Consider the following 21263-nt stretch of genomic DNA (forward strand, 5'->3'; position numbering starts at 1 on the left):
GGGAGGAGAAGAGAGATCCAGCAGGCGGGAATTGTGCAGCAGGACTCCTTTATTTAATTATTTTACAAGTCTTTTATAGACTTTTTTCTTCATAGTCTAATTGGTCAAAGGATCAGCCACCCCTTGGGGTGACTGGCTAAAATCCTAAAACATCCATTGTCAAAATATTTTTCTACTGTACTATAAACAAATCTTTGCAAGGCCACAGGTGTTCATAGCTTACAGAACTCTACTAATATCTTCTGTGAGAGAGAAAAATATCTCACGGGACTGGAAAGAAGCAAGAAAAATTCTTGCTAGCAGCATATTTATATCCACAGGAACTTGCAAGAGAAGTGGTGCTTTCCCATTTTACAAATGGTGTATGTTCGTATGTGCAGGCTAGACAAATTTTCTGTAACACAGTCCAGAAGCTTCAGCAGCCTCTTCCCACGCTTCTACCGTAGAAGGTGGTGCAAAGCACCTTTGGTTGTGCCCTTCAAAATACTATGAGGGAGCCACTCCTTGTTGTAAAAACAGGCTGTGCTTTTGAAAGTGAGAAATGCTGAAGAAATAGATCACGAGGAATGTGAAGGAATTTTGTTCCCAGATGTGGTGTCTGCTGTAACTTTGGTGATGCTGTCGGGGAAATGGTTTCAGTGATACTGACTACATTCATGTCCTAAATCCACTGTTGCAAAATTTCACTACAGTATGCTCATTAAAACTTACTTAGAATAAACAAAAATGTTCATCTATCATACTAACTAGTATCAGTTATAAAAGAGGACATACAGGATAGTGGCTTATCTCTTATACCTGGCAATTAGCCATGACTGAACTCCACTCATGTCACATTTTTAATGCAGTACAAGTACACCCGACTCTTAGAAAACCAAAAAGGAGCCATGGTGCTGGACACTAGGCAAAGGACACATAGACAGACATGAACTGTGCCTTCCTGGCCTGTGGGTTAGCAAAAAACATAATAATATGAGCAAACAGACTTAAAAATCATTGAGAAGTTTACTTGTACTGAAGCAAACCAATATGCTGCAATATACAAAAACTGATTCTTTCAAGCTGCCAGAGATATTAGAGAAGCATTACAGAGAAATCACATTAGCCACTGTAGCGGGTTCGGTTTGTAACCGGGCAGAAACACCAATTTAGTGTAGTGATTTGGTCCAAAATACTCATTACTGTTTACCTTCTGTGAGATAAGAATTAGGAGAAACACAAAGCAGGCACCAAACTTGAAAGAATATAAAGAAGTTTATTAACAGACCTAAAAGAAGAAAAAAAAAAATCATACCACACCTTCAGAACACTTCTCCTCCCCCCTCCTTCCTCCCTTCTCCCACTGACAATGTAAAAAGACAAGCCTTAAGATGTTCAGTCTGTTACCACTTCCATAATAACCTTGTTCAGTCCATTTAGGAAGAGGAGTCTCTCTTGTCCATGCTATGAAAACATCATCACAACGAGACAGCCGCCTGGGTTGGTTCTCTGCTTGCATGTGAGTCCCTTCCCACAACTTGCAACTATTCCCACAACTGCTTTCGAGGGTCCACTCTTGAATTACTGGGGTATAAATTTAAGATTGAGCTGTTCAGAAACAAAAGTTCTCTTCACCCATCTCTGGGAGCATTTCATCTTTAAGAACAGAGGCCCTTCTCCTTCCCTGGGAGCAAAGGGTCCTCCTCATCTTCATCTCTAGGACTATCTCTGGGAGCATCTCTAGGAACTGAGGTTTTCTCCTTTTTCATTTGGAGCAAAAGTCCTCATCGCTTCCATCTCTCCCGTTCAAACTTCTCATTAAATTACAGCAGCTTCAGCATCTGCCTATCCCAGCGCAGGTGCTTTTGCTCACAAGTACAAGTTGAATGCTCCACCCCCCATGCCTTCATGAAATTACAATGGGTACTCTGATGCATCATAGCTTTACAACAGAATTTCAGCTTTAAGCATCTCCTCTTTCCTCAGGTTTTCAGCTCTTCACAGCACTAAAAGGGTTACTCTCACCCAGGCCTTGCAGCTGGAATGTCGCTTATCGCTGTTGGTCACACGTTCTTTTGCCAGACAGCAGGGCAGCTTCAGCTGAATCTTGGCCGCACTGGAGAGGGGGAGCCGGGCCGCTCCGGCTGCCCACAGCAGGGATGGGGGGGAAGGGGGGGGTTCCACGGGTGGAACGGGGCCCATCAGCTCCAGGGTGGCCGTGGCCCGGCCCGGCCTGGCCCGAGCAGGGCCTGGGCTGGGCCCGCCACCCCCCACACGGGGCCCAAAGCGTCCCAGCACTGGAAACGAGACCGGCCTCTGCCCCCAGGGTTTGTCTATTCTTAAGTGTGGATCACAGAGGTGGTCACAACTTTAAGTGGCTTAAAAAATTGTCCATATTCAACCTGGCCATCTGATAGGTTCTGTCAGGTCAGGTCACAGAGGAAGCTGTCAGCACCCCTTAGCAAGAACATCACTTTCGGGACTATGCTTGCTAACCCATGACAGCCACTAATTCTTAAAAAAAGTGACAACCCAAACCTCTATAAAAGGAAGCCTTTGAAACACTTTTGATAGCGCTGTTTTAATACGTTTTGATGAGATAGTAGTTTCTGTGGCAGCAACTTAAAAATACTGGTGGGTAGATTGGTTTAAATGAAACAATTACAGTCTATACTAATGAACCTAAAAAAAAGAAACAACCTCAAAAATTATACATTTTTGTGAAGATCAAACAATAGCTAGAGAAGCTACCTTAGACTGTGTGATCCTTGATGAGCACATTTTGAATATACTAGATTTTCTTACTCTTAACTGAAAGTCAATGGTGAGAGTAATGAGGCAAGGTAATGCTTTACCTTTCTTGTCTTTTATAATAATTTAGTTCAAGCAGGCTTTGGGAAAATCACACTTTTATTTCAAGATCCAAAAGATCAATACAGCAGTGTACAGTTAGTGCTTGAGGGAAAATTTACTCAAAATCATTTCATGATGAAAATGCCAAAGGCAGATGCTTTTGTTCAATCTGTCACTTTGAAGGGACCTTGTAATCTTAATTCCACATTAAAGACTTATGGCCATTATGTCAAACAAAGGCAGTGGGGGTCCCTGTAGAATGATTCTATTAAAAAACCCCACAGTATTAACACGTTTTAACATAGCAGTCTGTATAATTACTTTGGACTTACAGCTGATCCTACAACGTATGAAAGACTTTGACTCAAATATGTACAAAATCTATCTGTTTTTCTTTGCCTAGCCCAAGGGCATGCTAGCCAGGAAAACAAAAGAAGCCCGGAGGTCTGGCTGCATCCTCTGATTCAGGTGGCTCCACACACAAAAGGGTAGAGAGTGAGCTCTGCACCCGAGGGAGCTACTCCTGGGCTAGTTGTCAGGGGTGCAGGCAGAGGCAAAGAAGGAGAGAGGGGACTCATCATACAGGTTCCATGTGAAGGCCTATTCCTGTGAAAGGACTAGGGACGAAGAGCCACAAATGATAGAGGGTCCAGGCATTTTATACTGAGGGATAGAAAGGCGGTGATAATGGTCACAGCCAATGGGATGGGGCAAAAGAGGCGGGGTTGACAGTGAGGGAGCCAATGGGGATAACACATAGGAGGGATTAGAGGAAGTAACCAATGGGATGTTGACAAGTACAGAACTTTCTAGAACTATGTCCTGGGTTGCAGTGTATTCCATTACCATCCCCATGAGCTGTTGAAACCAGGTGGGGCAGTGTTTCCTTGCCTCCTCCCCCCAGACTATCTTTCTGTTAATGGCACATCATTGTCCTGCCGCATGACTCAGAGATAACTCCCTCCGGACTATCTTCTGTTAATGAGCCTAATCAACACTTGGCCTCATGACTCATCACCCCATTGTGAGATGCTCCACCCAGAGGGAGGAACCAAGCATCCCATCGTGGATATAAGCTGAGGCTGAACACCAGAGAGAACCCTTTCCACTGGATTTCCAGAGGACAGGAGCTACACAGCCACCACTGGACTTTCTGAGGAAGAGCAGCCCCTTTAGTACAGGATCACCGCTTCAGAGGACTGCAGCCACCATTCTACCAGACTGCTACCACCACCCTGCCTAACAGGGACTCAGGTTGTATCTTGACTCTGTCAGTTTGAACCAGTGTTTTCTTTTAGTTTTTTCCTTTTCTTTAATTTCCCCATTAAATTGTTATTCTGACTTGGTGCCTTCCACTGGTTTGTTTTCAAACTAGTACAAACAAAATATATATTTAACTAAGGGAAATGAATATTTACAACTTCATACATAAAACAGGGAGGGGAAAACAAGAACCAATCAACATAGAACATGTAAATAACTGCACCAAGCGGTGATGGGATCTCACCCTAACCACGGAGACAGGCTTCAAACATTGGTACCTGACCACCAAAGCCTGCAGTCTGGAATTTTCCTCCGGGGTCAGAGTGGCTGTAGCCACTTGCACTACCACACTAGCCAGTACTCCCCCATTCAAGTGAAGAAGGTTACAGAGTTCTTCACCCAGCAATGTTCTATCGTCTAAAATTTTGGAGGAATAATCAGCAGAAAACCAAATCAAGCCGAATTTATAAAAATTTTTGTTTTGATAAACCAGCATTTCCCATTATTTCTCTTTTTGTGGTTGCACGCGTGATACAGAAACTTTCTAGATATTTAGAAAATCTGTTGAAACTTGTATTGAAATCATATGTCAGGTAAGGATTTACTAGGGAGAGTGACCTTTGTCACTGAGCATTAGACCCGGTTCCCCACTTCATGTCATGGTATTGGCAGCTCAAGACTTCTTACTGTGGTGCCATGTTCTCAGCGCAGCTCTGTGGTCCTTCCTGGCAGTCCCGGATGATTTGGTCTCTCAACAACTGTGTTTTTCCAAAGCAGGAGAGAAGTTCAGACACTGCAGCAGTCAGAGAGTATTTAGCTCCAGTGTTTCACATCACTCTAGGCTAGAGGGCAGAAAGAGAGGTGATGCTCCCCAAGCAATTGCTGTGACTACAGCTGCAGCATCCTTCCTTTTCTCCTAGTTCATATTTGGGCTGCATCTGCCCTTGCTAACTTTGGATTTTATCTATTGTACTCTAAAACCAGGAGCAAATGCCTTGACCTGTATTCACAACAGTTGTGTAATTTTCATGTAATAAAAGGAAGTTTATTAACCTAACATTATTTCTTTTCAGCTGAGATAATAGAAGCAATCAGCACTGATGATGCTGAACTCTAAGATCCTGGACAGCAGTATGAAGAGTTAAAATACAGAGGGCTAGTGCAGAATCCCATCACATGTTGCAGTCTTGCATCTCTTGTACATCCAAACTGCTACAGTGGGAATTTTGAAGCTGCCTGAATTGCAAAATGAGGTCTTCAGCAGGAGAGAGGATGTTCTTGATCATGGAGAGAGTCCTGCTGGGAGATCAGTGACAGTAATGGTCAGTCAAACCTTGGTGTAGAGGGAAATGTTCTAAATGAAGCCTCTCAGATATTAAGGTTTATCCCTCTCCGTTGCAGAGTCCATTGCAGCATGGAGAGAATCAGAATTGACTGTGTGTGCAATAAAGCTGGGCTTGCTCCCAGTCTGGCAGCCAGTGTCATTCCTGTGGCTGGCATTTCAAGTATAGCCACCTTGCAAATGAGTTTAAGTTGTGCACAGTGTAGGTAGGAGTTTCATTCTTTCAAATCCTGAGACAGAAGAACAGGATATTTCAGGTAATAACATTTTTTTTCCCCCTAATGAATGTAGTCTTATTTCCTGCTGAGATTTAATACACTGCAGGTAACTTCTAAATGTGGTGATTGTTTTTGGAAGGCAGGTAAAATGACCAACAAGGAAATTAAACAGGATAGAGACGCAGAAAACTCATTTTAGAGAGCTGCTACTTCAATGCAGGAGACCTCTACAGAGGGCAAATGCAGGGGTAGGCAAAGGGGAGCAGGAAAGGATGAATGCCCAAAGCCACTAATGACAGTATTTAGATGAGTGCCTTGAAGGCTTTAGTCTTTTCTATCTAGTCCTGAGAGGAGAAGGAAAAGCAAAGTGAGCTTTCCTGCCTCCTCCCAGTGGTTCTGCTGGAGCCTAAGCAGAAGGGAGCCTCTCTAGGGGACTGAAAGCAGTAAAGTATTTCACTACAGTTCATAGTAATATTTTTTTTCAGTCTGCAAAAAACTGAAGGAAGTTTCTTGAAATTCAACAACTTACCAATTATTTCTAAAATGGGGCTTTATCCATCAATCTGGACCCCAAGATTGTTACTTGTCAAATGTGCAGTTCATGAAAGAAACTTTTCATTATGCATTTTGTACTAAAGGTCTCTGACTCTAGGACCTAAAAACATAAAGAGCTAGAGAATGACTGCTTTTCTAGTTTTATCAATTTACATGCTCTTATTCAGACGTCCTGAAATCAATCTTTGCCTGTGACTGCCCTGCAGCTCACACACCACTCCAGAGCCAGCTGTGCACGAGTAGCTGCAGTTTTCTCACAACTTCTAGAGGACAATATGACCAAATCAGAAAAAGGGGTATAATTGTGCATGTGTCTTAGTAAAAGTGCACTGATTTTCCATAACACACCACATGAACTTTAAGATCCATGTATTTTATGATCATACTCTGCCTTCTCACTGCCCTGCATTCCCTCTCTTTCCCGAGCGTTTGTGGTGGAAACAGACCCTCCATGTGCAATAGCCAAATATTTCAGATATCACAGTACTTTATTTTGAGATCAGTGCCAGACCAACAGAGCAGTGGCATTACTGAGCAGCCCCAGAGCAAGGACTCACACTTCCTTTCCAGGGAGGGAGGGTCACCTGCTGGAGGTTACCTAAGAGAGCTGCACTTAGCGCTGTTTTATTGCTGCACACAGCAGCGGACCCTGTACTCACGTCACCGAGCAGAGCTCCAATCTCTCATTCCTTACCTGGTGTTTCATGCTCCTGGTTATTTGCTTTTGCAACTGCATTCAGTTACTTGACATGTGAACCCTGGACTATGATAGTTTCTTCAGGTATCTTGTAATTTTGAAGCAAGAACAAGTAATTTTGAGGCAAGAACAAGTAATTTCGAGTTCTGATGAAATCCGTGTGAATAGGAAAAAACCAGCAGAGTGGGGCGAGCCCAAGGGCTGGCGATGGCTCCAGCACACCATGCCCCAAGGCTACTCTTAAAACACCTTCTCCACTCCAAAATGCAGGTTGTAAACATCTCTTCGAGGGATTACAGCAGAACTGCACATTAAGGGGATTTTTGAGCAACCGTTTATTTAGGAGACGTCAGTGGTAGGGCAGCAATCGCTGTGAAAGGTTGTATTTACATTATGTTATATTGGCTTCGAGGGCTGGAGTTGTTTCGTAGAAGCCAGCACACACGGAGAGGCCGAGGCAGCCACAGAGGGTCCCACAGGCCCGCACCCCCCGGGTCAGGGTGTCCCGGCGATAGCTCGGCGTGCGGCGGGGCGGGGCGGGGCGGCCGTGAGGGCAGCGCGGCGGGGCGGGGCGGGGCGGGGCGGGGCGGGGCGGGGCGGGGCGGGGCGGGGCGGGGCGGGGCGGGGCGCGGCGGGGCGGGGCGCGGCGGGGCGGGGCGGGGCGGGGCGGCCGTGAGGGCAGCGCGGCGGGGCGGGGCGGGGCGGGGCGGGGCGGGGCGGGGCGGGGCGGGGCGGGGCGGCCGTGAGGGCAGCGCGGCGGGGCCGCTCCCGCCCCGCGCCGAGGCGCCGCCGGCACGTGACCGCGCAGGGCCGGCGGGGGAACATGGCTGCGGCGGCGGGGTGAGTGCGCGCCGGACCCGGCACCTCCGGCACCCCGCTCCCTGCGAGGGGCACGGCGCGGCCGGCGGGGACTCGCGGGGGACCCGCTGGGCCGGGGGTCGGGCAGGCAGGGCATAAGGCTGGCGCCGGGGTTCCCCGAAAAGATTTCGGGTTTTGCGCGGGGCGGTGAGAGAGCTGTGAGGGGTGCCACGGGCGGGTCGGCTCGCAGTGCCTCGTCCCCAGCCGTGGGTTATCCTTTAAGTTGTCTTAGGTTTGGAAGTGATGCTTAAAGGTAGCTTGGATTACATAGCACAAGGGTTCGCCCACATTTTATAGCAAAAGTCAGCCATTTCTTCCCGTGCTGTAAGAAGGTGCCATTACAAGTGTATCAAAACGAAGGGGGCAGTTTCCACAGTTACCAAGCACGGGTCAGGCTGGGGCTGGGCTGTGACCCGGGTCTCTGCGGGTCCCGTCCGGGCCTGGTGTCCCCAGCGCTGTGCGGGCGCTCCCTGCCCCGGCAGCACCTGCCCGGGGCCCCTGGGCCGGCGAGGTAGGAGGGACACGGAGCGGCGCCGGGACTTCAAGCTGTCAACTTTACAAGGGGCACTGAGCTGGCCGTGAAGAAAATACCCGCTTTATATCTTGAACAGCCGTAGTTGCTTTTACTGTTTGGTTGTATCGCCTATTTCCTTGTGCTGCTGTTACAGCATGGGCCTCTTGCGCTTCACATATGGGATGTGGAAACAGCATTGGAAATTGTTTAGGCTTCACGCTGATGTTGATGAATGTGTTGCTCAAAACAAACAAATAAATAAGGCCCAGTCAGTAAACAAGTGATAATTTACTGAAACGTAGTTTCAGTGGTTTCTCATGTTCATTGAAATCTGGATCCTCTCTGTGGGATCTCAGTAGAACAGAAATGGCAGACCCATGAATTTTCTGCTCAAAAAATCCAGAAGTACAAAAGGTTAACTGAAAAATGGTAGGAAAACCAGAAATAAAATAGGATTTTTGATTACCAGTGTGTTCTGGTGGTTGCTTTACAACACATCCAAAATGTTAGATGGATGATATGGCGCCAAAATGTAAGCTCTCTGAAAATACAAAACTCCTGAAATAAATATTGAAAATCAGCAGCTCCAGGCAAAAGAAAAATATCCTTTAAACAAACAGATGTAGTTTAATGTTCCTAGCTATATTTCACTTGCAGTATAATAAAATAAAAGAGCTCGTCTGTGAGCTTGGGCCTAAGTGATCATAAAAATTGTATGTGACAGCCAGCAGGAAACTATCAGCTACTGTGGGAGGCCTTTACCAGACTGAGCAGTGGTTGAATGCTGGTACCAGACTGGAGAAAAAAATGAAGCTGAGCTTTTCTTGTCCTGTTTTGTTCTTGCAAGTATCCACTTTGACACTGGCTAAGGTTTATTTGCAGAAGCTTGCATAACTTCAAAGAGGCATGCACTACAAAGCAATGCTTGTACCAAATACACTTCTTTATCAAGTGTGTAACTTTACACGAAAGTTTTGGGTTGAGTTTGTGGCTGGAGATGGAGAGTTCTTGTGCTAACAGAAGAAACCAACCTTAAAAGACTGGCCAATGTGTTGTATTAATTCAATCCTGATAATTCTGCTGAAGCAAGTCAAGAGGAGGCCACAAAGTTGATCAGAGGACTGAAGTGCCTCTCCTGAGAAGACAAGCTGAGAAAATTTGGGCTGTTTAGCCTGGAGAAGGGAAGGTTGTGTGTATACTCAAAGCACCTTTCAGTATCTGAAGGGACTGCAGGGAAGCTGGAGAGGGACTGTTCATCAGGAACTGCAGTGATAGGGCAAGGAGTAATGGGTAGAAACTGAAAGAGGGGAAATTTAGGCCAGATATTAGGAAGATATTCTTAACTGTAAGAGTGGTAAGATACTGAAACAGGTTGCCCAGGGAGGCTGTGGATGCCCCAGCTCTGGCAGTGTTCAAAGCCAGGCTGTGCAAGGCCTTGGGCAGCCTGGTGTAGTGGGAGGTGTCCTTGCCCATGACAGGGGCTTGGGATGAGATGATCTTTAAGGTCTGTTCCAACCCATTCTATGATTCTGTGATTTGTGTGTCTTGTGGGATATAACTGAGTGATTAGAGATCATGGACCAAAATGAAAAGCTTGTAGTTTCTTCTCTAGAGAGAATTTTGTGGCAGTTTTGTTCCAAGGCAAATAACATAGTTTTACACTGCTTACACTGTAATTGCATGTGTATTTGTAGGGTTTATACATTTGTGAGGCAGTTACATACGTGTACCCATTCAATTTATGACAAGTTGTTGAACAGCCAGTCCTGTGTGTGACATTTTTTTCTTGTGATCTTGAGTATTATGAGAGTTCTCTTTCCCAATTTTTATTTGCTATGGAAAGCCAGGTGTACAGCCATACGCCTTTTTGTAAGGCTTAAATTCAGTATTGCCTCTGAAAAGAGCTCTCTGTGTTAGCTGTGGAAAGCTCATGCATGGTTCATGTGTGCCAAGTGACCGGACCTCTGCAGGCAAAGCAGCACCTGTGGGTGTTCTGCCATGTTGTCAGTCCATCCATGGAGGTGCCATCTGGGTGGTTGCAGGAGGAAAAAAGAGAACAAGAGCTGTGGAGGAAGCAAGCTCCTCTAAGTTGAATATTCTCTCTAAAACCTAGCTGGTTTTCTCTGCAGAATTCTAGTTGGGAAGGTAGGTGTATTGCCTGGCAAGCTCCTGCTGTCTGAGGTATGAGTTAACATGGGTGCTCAGCAGAGAACCTGAGAAAAGAGCAGGAGTTGCAGCAACACTCAGCCCAGCCCTCGGGCCCTGCAGCCCTTTCTGCAGGGTCCAGCATGCTCTGTTGTTGTGATTTCTGCAGCAGCCTTAAAACAGGGACCAAGGCCATGCCCCTAAAGAAACTGTGCCAGGCTAAAACAACTGCAGAGGCCATGTTCTGCTGTGGATTAATACTGTGGCATCATATTCAGACAAGGAAGGTGGGATCTGTTATGTCCAAGGAAGAATATGCTTTCACTTAGAGAAAACGTGCAGAAGAACTTTCATTTTGCACTAGAATGCACTTTAGCTTTAGCATTAAGATCCCAGTAAAAAGCACACTTAAAGTGGCTTAGTAAAACTACTGATAGGAATTGCTGCCTGACATAATTATTTCTCCTTGATTCTCATGTGGATTGTCAAAGGTTTTAAGTGTAATAAAAGCATTAATAGTAGACTTAAGGGAGATAAAAATGTGCCTTTGTAGCTGCTTCCTATGAGCTCCAGAGGGTAGGAATAGGCCTGGAGGAGAGAGGTCAGAGTTCTCTCTTCTTTTCTTTTTTTTTTAAATCACAGAAGATCCCCAAACTTGTGAAGCAAGTAAACTTGCAATGAAGGTGACTTTTTTCCTTCCTTTGAAGCAAAACATGAGACAGGCTGTGCTACAACCTCTGCCTGTTTGGTTTTTTTTTTAATCAGCAGATACAAAAATCTAAGAGCAACATATGGTATAAGGGTATCTGATGATGTTCTCTCCTCCCTTTTATAAACGTCCCTTAAGGTGAGCATATGATTTCCAGGCCCTTGCATGTACTTCAAGAGATTATCATGCTTGGAGAACAGCGTTTTCAGCCTCTTGTGCATTGCTGAATTACTGAGCCACAGCTTTGTACCTGGAAAGCCTTGCCTGTTTTTAGTTTAAGGTTCACTATCTGGCTCAAAACTTCTGGTAGCTTTTGCTAGGATTTTATGAACTTGCTTCCTTCTTCCTACGGGCATGGGTACCCCAAAACAAAAGCTTGTGCTGTTCTTCTGGGCTGTGCGGATGTGCTGCAGTAGGTAGACTGCAGCCCTTCTGATGATCACCTGCCTTGGTGCTGGGTTGTCAGGTGTATGTGGGGAGGAATAAAAATAAACACATTTGGGTTTTGTGCACCATCAGCTGAACTTCTAAGCAGATAATTTGAAAATTGGATTAGCAAGAGCAGTCTTTTCCCTTCTAAAATTACTTACACTGTTATATCAAGTAGTTATAAGCAAATAAAATAAAATACTTTATTAGCTCTTTTATGCTGTGTCTGCAGTAAGAAATTATAGCGTTTACATTTCTGAGGTTGATAAAGTCTTTTAGGAGGTTATGCAGCTATAAATCAAAGGTTACCTTTCAGACTGCCTATGAAAGCTATATAATAATTGAGATGTGGAGCTTTGCTCCTCTGAGGTTAAGTCCTTTGGTGGTTGGTTCATTTCTTGTCATCTTAACATAGTACCAAGTTAACTGCACCCTTCTGGCATCTCCTGTAAAGCATAGCTGATAGAAAGTGACCATCCAGTCAGTCTTGGAGAAGCTGAGGTTGAGGGACGAATTGGACTTAAATCACAGGATTTTATGGATAAATTTTATTGATCATCTCTAATACTGAAGCTCCAAAGCACAGCTTTGCTATATTAAGCATAAAAACCCACCCCCAAAACAAACTGCTTTTAGATTCTTCTCGTATCATCTGGTTAAACTCCTCCCTTTGCTTCATATTGTACAAAAGCTATGGTGTTTCTACTGGTAAAGCTCCAAAAAGTGCACTTATGGATCTGAAACAATGTGAATGAACCAGCCACATATTGTTGAAGTACTTTCAACATCTGAAATTACTTAATAACAGCAAGCTCTCTGCTTTTAAACTGTATTCTCACAGTTGCAGCTCCGTTGAGTACAATCTTTCAGAAACTTTCTGGGCTGTCTCAGCACATTTGAGCCGCCTTAGGGACAAGTGGTGGTACCCAGTACATGCTCCTGTGGCCATGTGTTTGTGTTCAGTCACCTGCTGAAGCTGCTTATGTGCATGCAAGAATAAACACACATACATAGAAAAGAGATTGGCAGGTCCTGTGTGAGTATGAGAAATGCTGTTGTCCTGTGTCTGCTATCCATGATCTTTTCTCTCCACTCCCTGTTTCAGCTACTGAAAGTTTTCCAGAAGGACTTGCTGTAGTTTGCTAGACTTAATGTAAACTTCCACTTCTGTTTTCAGCAACTCAGAACTAATTTTCTTCCCTCCTGCTTTGCCTCTCCTCAGCTGACACAGGCTGTAGTCACTTTGTGTTGTGTTGCCTGTAGGGATGTAGTGAGTCACGTGCTGTGGGTTGTAGCTGCAGCCAGCCTTGTCTGCTGTTGCCGTCTTTTTCCTTTGGTACTTGTGTGAGCAGTGCTTGATGGTTGCTTGCGAGCGATGCGTGTGTACGACCTCTCTTCTCTGTAAGTGATGAGCCTCTTGTTAGTAGTGTTGAACTAAACTAAAGTAATGAACACTGTGCATCTAAATTGTGCTAACCACTGTCTTTGCCATTAATTGTCAATTAAAAAAAATCTCTTCTAGACCCTCCTTTTGGCTGGGGAATGAGACTTTGAAAGTGCCTGTAGCGCTCTTTGCCTTGAACAGAAGACGACTGTGTGAACGCCTGAGACAGAATAAGGATGTCCAGAAGAATTCAATTGTTCTGCTGCAGGGTGGAGAAGAAACCCAGAGATACTGTACTGATACTGGTATTGTGTTTCGCCAGGTAAGAGCTGAATCAAAACTTCAAATTGAGAAACTCTCTTCAACTGCGTGAATTTTTAAATTATTTAAAATTCTTTTCCCTTTATCTCTCAGATGTGCATTGTCTTGCTTCACTTAAATAATTTGGCTTCTTTATAACATTGCTTCTTCAGCTTTGAGTTGCTCTCACTTTCAGTGCTTTAGTGCAGGCTCATTATCTGGTTTAAAGGGCCTAAACCTGTTTAAGGCCTTAACTGCTCATGAGTGTTTGAATCTAACCTTGAAGACAGCAGTGGAATATTTCTTCATTCTTTCAATCTTGTCTGTGACTCAAACAACAACCTAAGCTGAATTAATTAATAGAAAAGTATACTTATGGTTTTATAAAACAGCAGCCTATCTCTTGGAATTTACAATGTGTCTTCTTAAATTAGACTCTTATGTGCCCATGTGTTCTTCTGTCACAAATAGAACTTAACAAGTTCTGGGGATGTTGGTGTAAAAGAACTCAAATGATGCATATCCCATATCCTGCATGGTTTCTGCAGCACTTTGTTTTGTGAATTTAATTGAGCTGTTGTATGTTATGAAGAAACAAACTCAGTAAATTCTACTTTAGATAGCGCATATCTTAATGTAGTTATTAGTCTGGTTTTAGAGGAGATGCACCTTTCAGGGCACTAGAGCATACGTCTGTCCTTACCAGACTTAAATCCTGTGTTGTTAGGTGTTTTGTTGTTTGCTTGCTTGTTCTTAAAATAACTCTTGGCTAAGGGCTGTTCCTAGTGCAGCTTCCTTTTCTCTAGGGAAGGCTGGGTTTTCACTTCAGCACTCTGCTTTTGCAACCCAATGAAGCTGCACTCTGCTTTTGCCTTGTCTCTTGTGACGTGATTGTTTCTCCCTGATAATACATTCCCTAATTCTAGATTGGAAGAATGTATTTTAATGTGTAGTGTGTGTTTATTGTGCTGAGTTAACCTGCTTATGGTAGCTTATTAATCTCTGATCCTTTCCAGTTGCCAACAAAGAGATTTGTATTATTCTAACCTGAAACTAACCAGTCTGAAAAGGTTTAGACCTAAACCACTTCTTCCTCTCCAAAAGCAAGAGAGATCTCTTCCAGATATGTGGAAATAGAAATTAATATGTACTGTAGTGCATTTTTAGAGCTGGTAGAGGTGAGGTCTTTCTTCTAAGAATATATTTTGTTTTAACCTAGGAATCTTACTTTCACTGGACTTTTGGAGTAACTGAAGCAGGCTGCTTTGGAGCAGTAGATGTTGATACTGGAAGATGTATGCTTTTTGTTCCACAACTCCCTGAAAGCTATGCTGTTTGGATGGGAAAGTAAGACCTATCTTTTAACTACATTCCAGTGTATCTGAGTACTTCATATGACGTAACTGTCTGTAGAGTTCCAGCGCTATGTCATTTAATCAGGTTCTACCAAATAATGCAGTGTGAATGATATGTACATAGGGTGATACATACAGAGATACAAAACATGATCAGTTGATAGTGATCATCTGATATGGAATGATCTGCCACCGTTTGGAAAACAGTGCCCTTAGAATTGGAACCCATGAATCTCATGGTATCTCTGAGAGGAAGGTGAACCATAAAGAAAAGTCAGTATCTTGTGTTAAGCCCAAGGAAGTTAAATAATAAAGCAGGCTTTTTCAAGCTGCTTTGCCAGTTTGCAGCAGCCTTAGCTAATGAAGCTTTTTGAATGGCATAAGGTAGTTTAGCCTCTCTGATAGTTTTTTTTTTAAATGAACTCACAGACTGGGAAATGTGATTTTAACGCTATTCTATGAGTATGCCATAAACATCTCTCCATCCACCTGGGTAGTAAATACTGCACAGTGCCACAGTAGTGGAGGAATTGATTTATTTATGCATTCATTTATTTTCTCAGTCTTAATTGTATTTATACCCTCTACCAAACTGTAAATTTTTGTATCATTTACATTGTCTTAGAGCACTGGATTGCTTCTAATTTAAACTTTTGACAAGATGCTTCACTTCTAATTGAAGCTATCACTTATATTTTAATGCTAATTTTGGGAAAAGGAAAACAGTTGTAACTGATCCCTTGTGCTGAACTGTGCCAGACCATATGGTAGGGCATGGCTGCTGTCTTCTCAGAGAACTTACATGAATATCACTGTCTCAGACCTGTCTGGGGACTGAAATTGTGATGGCATAAAAATCTGCATACTGCTGTCTGAAATATTTTAGCTGCAAGCCACACCTGTCTGGGATGGCAGGTTCTGTAACCCCCATGTGTACTCTCAAATCTGTTCCCACTTGGTGCTTGTTCCCACTTACAGACAAAGTTTTTTCCTATCCTTGAGTTCTCTTCTGCTAGTTCAAAACAGCTATTTCATACTCGCACTGATTGTGCTAATCTAAAAAAGCTTAAAAATATTACTGAAATTTCAGCATCTCATTTTGCAATCTCAAACAAAATATTATGGTGTTTATAATTAGTGGCCTTTTTGATTTGTTTGTGCAGTGTGGATACAAATATGCTGCTAGCAAGAATTTTTCTTGCTTCTTTCCAGTCCCGTGAGATATTTTTCTCTCTCACGGAAGATATTAGTAGAGTTCTATAAGCTATGAACACCTGTGACCTTGCAAAACCTTTGTTTATAGTACAGTAGAAAAATATTTTGACAATGGATGTTTTAGGATTTTAGCCAATCACCCCAAGGGGTGGCTGATCCTTTGACCAATTAGACTATGAAGAAAAAAGTCCATAAAAGACTTGTAAAATAATTAAATAAAGGAGTCTTGCTGCACAATTCCTGCCTGCTGGATCTCTCTTCTCCTCCCTACCACTGCAGGATACCACAACAGTGCAGCGCTTGTTATCTGTCCATTTGCAGAATTACACGTCTAGTTAAAAGTGGTTTATTGTCATTGTGTCCTCTTGCAGAGTATAACAAATAGTCTTTGTTGTTTTCTAAATTCTTCTCCTTACCCTTCCTGAATCCCTCTGTTTTAATCTTGTTTTCTCTTCTGTCAGCCATGGTCATGTACTTTTTCTGCTTGTCAGAAGGAGGATGGATGAATAACTCATTTGTGAGTCAGTAGCGGTTCTGCTTCGTAAGTTGGTTGGCAGTGGGTACTGCACACAGCTAGGGATTGTGTTCCTTCCCAGAAGATTAAATTTTAAGTCAAAATTAGCACTGAAAGAAACACAAGTAAGTATGCCTTCCATCCACTGCAGTTTATCTACTGCAGTTTGCCTTGGAAGTGCTTACTGCTGTGCCTGTGGAAGGTGCTATCTACCCACTGAAGAAACAGTCATTTACTATCAGTGAAGCAGAAATCAGTGTAATGTGTTGTGTGGTATTTGTGAGGTTGGTGTCTTACAGAGATCTGCAGCTGGTCTGCTAAGTTCATAGCACAGGGTGGAGTTGCTTTGCCCGGTGTTTATACTGCTTTCTATTTAAGACAGATGTGGGAATTTGTGAATTTAGGCAGAAACACATTCTCTAAAAATTAATGCAAAAGGCTCTTTACTGTTATGCCTTCACTTCTGAAGAACACATATTTGAGTTGCCTTTGAAGCATAGCATGGATAATGTGTCCTTCAGAGGGGTTAATCTTTTTACCTTGAAGTAATACAAAAATGGGTCTTTTTGACTCCATTCAGATTGCAGTCTTAGTTTGGCCAAAGCCAGCGCAGTGTCTGAGAGTGTTTAGCTTGGAGATCAGCAGACCGTAAGTTCACTAATGAGACCATGAACACTGCAATTTTTCCAGCCTCACCACTGCACTTGTTTTTATGAGTGGTGCTGCATGCTGAGGTGGTGCCTGGGAACTCTGCAGAACAGGTGGACATGGAGATGGTGGATGCACCACTCTGGGCTGGGGTGAGCTCACAGCCCAGCACTAAGCAGTACTGGTGTTGACGGTGACTACCACTTTGGAAGTGTTACCGATCTGGTAGGGCTTCATGCTGAATGTGTATGCTCTGAAGATTTGTAAATAGTTGTAAGGTTACCTTTCAGAAGTCCTTCAAGCTAAAATAACCTCTGCAGTTTTAAAAGGAAGGAGAGATTTAATTTAACTCGCAGACTATGGACCTTCTCCAAAAAATCCACAGCCTTTTAAGGTGGCAGTTGCAGAATTGTTATGAGAGTAGTTGTAGGACTGGTGGTCCTGCGTTCATGGAAGGGATCGCAACAACGTTGCTCTGTTTTTAAATTATGGGTGTGGGCATTTCTCCAGATGCTGGGCCAGCCAATTTCTTACTTGTTGGCTGGAAAAACCTTTTCAAGTAAGGGAACCACTTCGCCTGCCTCTTGACTTGTACCTCTGCCCCTGTCCCTCCATCATTTGTAAGGCAGACACACAGACTCTGAGATGATTCTGAGCTTAGTGGGTGGCTTTTCTGCTCCAAAATATTTTTCTATTTTTAACTTTAGAAGGAAGAGTTTAAGAAATGAGTCCAGTAATACAGGATTGTGATGAAGGCTTCAGAAGTGTAACTGTTTTGTAAATGCCCCTCTTTCTTGGTACAGTCTTACCTAGTCAAGTTTGTGGTGCAAGAAAGCTGTTAGCAATCATTTCTGTTCCTAGAAAGCATTGAGTTGGTATGACTGCATGTCTTCACAAAGACTTCAGTTTTGCTAATTAATGCTGCACCTGCTATTTACCTCCTTAATTATAAATGACAGTACTAGTCAGTGTGCTGATTAAAGGTATTTTATAAAGTAAAACATGCTGTACAGCAGCTGCTTTATGTGGAGAGCATGCCAAAATAACTTAATAGCCTTTGCACATAGAGTGTTCTTAATGGAAGACAAAAAATATTTAAGCGTTTCGTGCTCTAACATTAGAAATGCATATTAAATGTATTATTGGCCCGAACAGTAAAATAGTACTGTGGTGCCTAATTTCCTGTGCGGTTTCCTGGGTTTTCTCTGAAGCTCTGCTGGATGACTGGTAAGTATTGCAACTTTAATCCAGCATTGCACCCACTATAAGTAATGTTTTTCCATTAATTTGATTGAAAGTTGTCTCTGTGTTCAAAGTTGAACCTTGGAGTAGCACTTGGAGCTGCAAATTTATTTCCCAGTGACCTAATGAGGAAGCTCTTTAAAACACTGTCATAAATTTTAAGTAGGTTGCAACTGAAATCAACCTTTGGTTTTGGTGATTACACTTGACTGACATCAGCAAAGCTGAGTAGTTTTACTGCCTTTTGAAAAAAGTACAGAAGTGTATGGTTGGGGTTTTTTGTTTGTTCGCTTTTTTCCCCTTAGCACTTTTGTAAAAGAAAGTAGCCTCTCAGTCTGTGGGGGCTTTTACCTTTCTTTTCTTATAGACTTTTTGTGACTGTGAAAACTAGAAGCTAAGAAATTGATTTCTTGATCTCTTCTTCTTAATGGAGATTGGTGAGATTTTGTGGCATTTGTATTTTGAATAACTGTGAGTATTAAATCGTGCACAGCATGGTATGTTTATCTGACTGTATCATGGTGACAGAGACTGGTGCACTAATTACCCTTGGTCTGGCGATGAGACAGCAAGGTGTGTGGAAGGGAAGCTGACAGTGGAGACAGCTCTTTGGAAAGATAGTGCAGTGTGTGGGGGGGTTATAGGGAATGAACTCCAGATTTCCTTAATTGCTCTTCTTGATGTACATTTTGCAGGAATGAAGGACGTCTTCTACAGGAGTTTTATTAATGTGGAGCATACAGGTCCTCTTCTCCACAGCCTGCTCCAGAGCTATGTGTTCTTTGGTTTTACCTTCCAAACTGATTCGCCATCTCCTGCTTTTTTTTATTGTAATTTTTTCTCTAAAATGAAATACGCTTTTCTTTTTCTGTGTCTCTCAGTTTGGTCTTTTACTGTAATTTTTCCCTTCCCAGTACCCACTGAATCTTTATTTTGCTTTTAAAAAAAACCCCCAGGTTTTAATCACTTTAGGTTGTCTTATTACTGTTCAGTACCAACTGGCATTGCAGTTTATCTGAAAGGTTTGTTACCATCTGGAAATGTCCTCTGTGGATCTCAAACATACTCAGTTCTGCTTCTGTTTCTGAGTAGTGTCAGAACTAATTTCAATCTTTGCACTATCCCACTAATCAAGACTTGCAGTCCATTTCTGTTTATTGCTTTAACTTCTGGGAACATCAGTGTAAATTGACACAGCACTTTTCAGTGTGGCAGTTGGAGGGTTTCCCACCCTGGGGAATGCTCATCTTTTTATTTATTTATTTTTATTTTCTGCTTTAGGCTTTTCCATTTTTTATTATGACTAGTCATTTGGTTTCAGGTTACATTGTAGTGTTTCTGTCCAAGCCAATTTGAGTTGATTTTGGAGAGTAAACAGTCTTGAGAGAGATTTTTGTCAAATATTTTACTATTATTCAGATAGTACATCTGTTGCTTTACCCTTCATCTGATCCTTTCAAAACTGCACAATAAAGCTGGGCCTTTGACTGACGAGACTTACTTGTGTAATTCTCCAGGCTGCTTATTTTTCATGATTCCAGTTCTCTCCCAGGTACAGTGATTTCCATTTCTTGTCCCCCATTCATTTATTATTGTATGTTATAAAACCACAGAATGGCCTGGGTTGGAAGGGACCTTCAAGATCATTAAGTTCCAAGCCCCCACCATGGGCAGGGACACCTTCCAGTGTCCCAGGTTGCTCACAGCCCCATCCAGCCTGACCTTGGACACTTCCAGGGATGGGGCAGCCACAGCTGCTCTGGGCAGCCTGTGCCAGGAACTCAGCACCCGCACAGGGAGGAATTTCTTCCCAGTATCCCATCTAGCCCTGCCCTCTGTCAGTTGGAAGCCATTCCCCCTTGTCCTGTCACTCCAGGCTCTTTGTCTCGGTTTTGAAAGACAGGTGTCTGCTAAGGAAGGCAGAAGCCCCCCCTTGAAGTGGCAGATATAACCCCTTTTCCCTCTAAGTTATTATATTTTGAAATCAAGGGCCTTTAGGCAAAGATGTGGGAAATAGGAATAACAGTTCTTTACTGTTATATATCTATATGTGTATAACCAGTCAAACAAACAGCAATACCTATGGCAGTAACAGCAAACAATCACAAACCCAGTGCCAGCCTTCTCGGCTGTCAGGCCCTTTCCCCTCGGGTGCAGTTCCGCTCGCAGCCGGCAGGGGCGCTGGCGGCTCCCGGTGAGCAGGGCAGGTGCGATGGTTCCCCCGCGGCTGCAGGGGGCGCTCCGGAGCGAGCTCGGGGAGCACGCGGCACCGGTGCCCCGGGATCCCGGGAAGGGATGGAACAAAGGCTTCACAAACCGCTGGGCAGCCGATCCTGGACTCTCGGGAACAGCAGGCTGGAACGGCAGGGATGAGCACAAATCCCGGGTGGCAGGCGAGATGTATCCAGGTGGGAGAACCCCACGGAGGCCCAGGCAGGCGGGGCGAGCAGGGCTACAGCGTAGCGAAAGCTCGAAGCAGCAGCGGGGCAGGGCAGCCACAGCTGGGCCTCCAGCAGGGCAGGGAAAGCGGCTTTTGGGGTCCCGGCGTTGTTTCCAGCAGGAAGAAAGAACGGCCAAAAAGAAAGCAGCAGCATCTCCTTTCTCTGCAGCTTCTCTCTCCGGACGCTCAGAGCGAACTGACCCCACACCCAGGTGTAGACAAAGGAGTAGCCAGGCCCGCCCCACCCCCCTTTTTGTCTTTCTTAAGTACAGCTATTTGTCCCCTAGCAACATGCATATGGGAGAAAATTCCTTTAACAGAAAAAAAACTAAGACTAAACTGAAACCCCAACACTCTTGTAAATAGACTTTCTCCATCTTTCTTGGTGATCCTTCGGGCACTGGAAGGCTGCAGTTAAGTCACCCTGAAGCTTCTCCCCTGCAGGCTGAACAATCCCAGTTGTCCCAGCCCTCTGATCATGCTGCTGCCTCCTCTGGACTCTCTCCAGCAGCTCTGCAGGTGGGGTCTCACCTGAGTGGGGCAGAGGGGAAGAATTCCGCCATCCTCTGCTGCCCACACTGGGCAGTCAGCCCAGGGCACAGG

At 44.0% G+C, this 21263-nt stretch overlaps 1 protein-coding gene across 3 annotated transcripts in view; it reads left to right on the forward strand.

Moving 5' to 3' along the window:
- Nucleotides 1-7653: 7653 nt before the first annotated feature.
- The window catches only part of PEPD (peptidase D), a 154049-nt gene continuing 140439 nt past the window's right edge, over nt 7654-21263 (forward strand). The window contains exons 1-3 of one of the 3 annotated variants that reach the window (XM_048316318.1): nt 7654-7747; nt 13085-13268; nt 14466-14593. In XM_048316318.1, coding sequence (XP_048172275.1) covers nt 7731-7747; nt 13085-13268; nt 14466-14593 — 329 coding nt within the window. In that variant the 5' untranslated portion in view covers nt 7654-7730. Of the gene's footprint in view, nt 7748-12910; nt 12964-13084; nt 13269-14465; nt 14594-21263 lie in introns of those variants that run through there. The other 2 variants (XM_048316317.1, XM_048316319.1) reach the window with 2 other exon arrangements.

Source organism: Corvus hawaiiensis, chromosome 12, assembly GCF_020740725.1.
Source record: "Corvus hawaiiensis isolate bCorHaw1 chromosome 12, bCorHaw1.pri.cur, whole genome shotgun sequence".
NCBI lineage: Eukaryota > Metazoa > Chordata > Aves > Passeriformes > Corvidae > Corvus > Corvus hawaiiensis.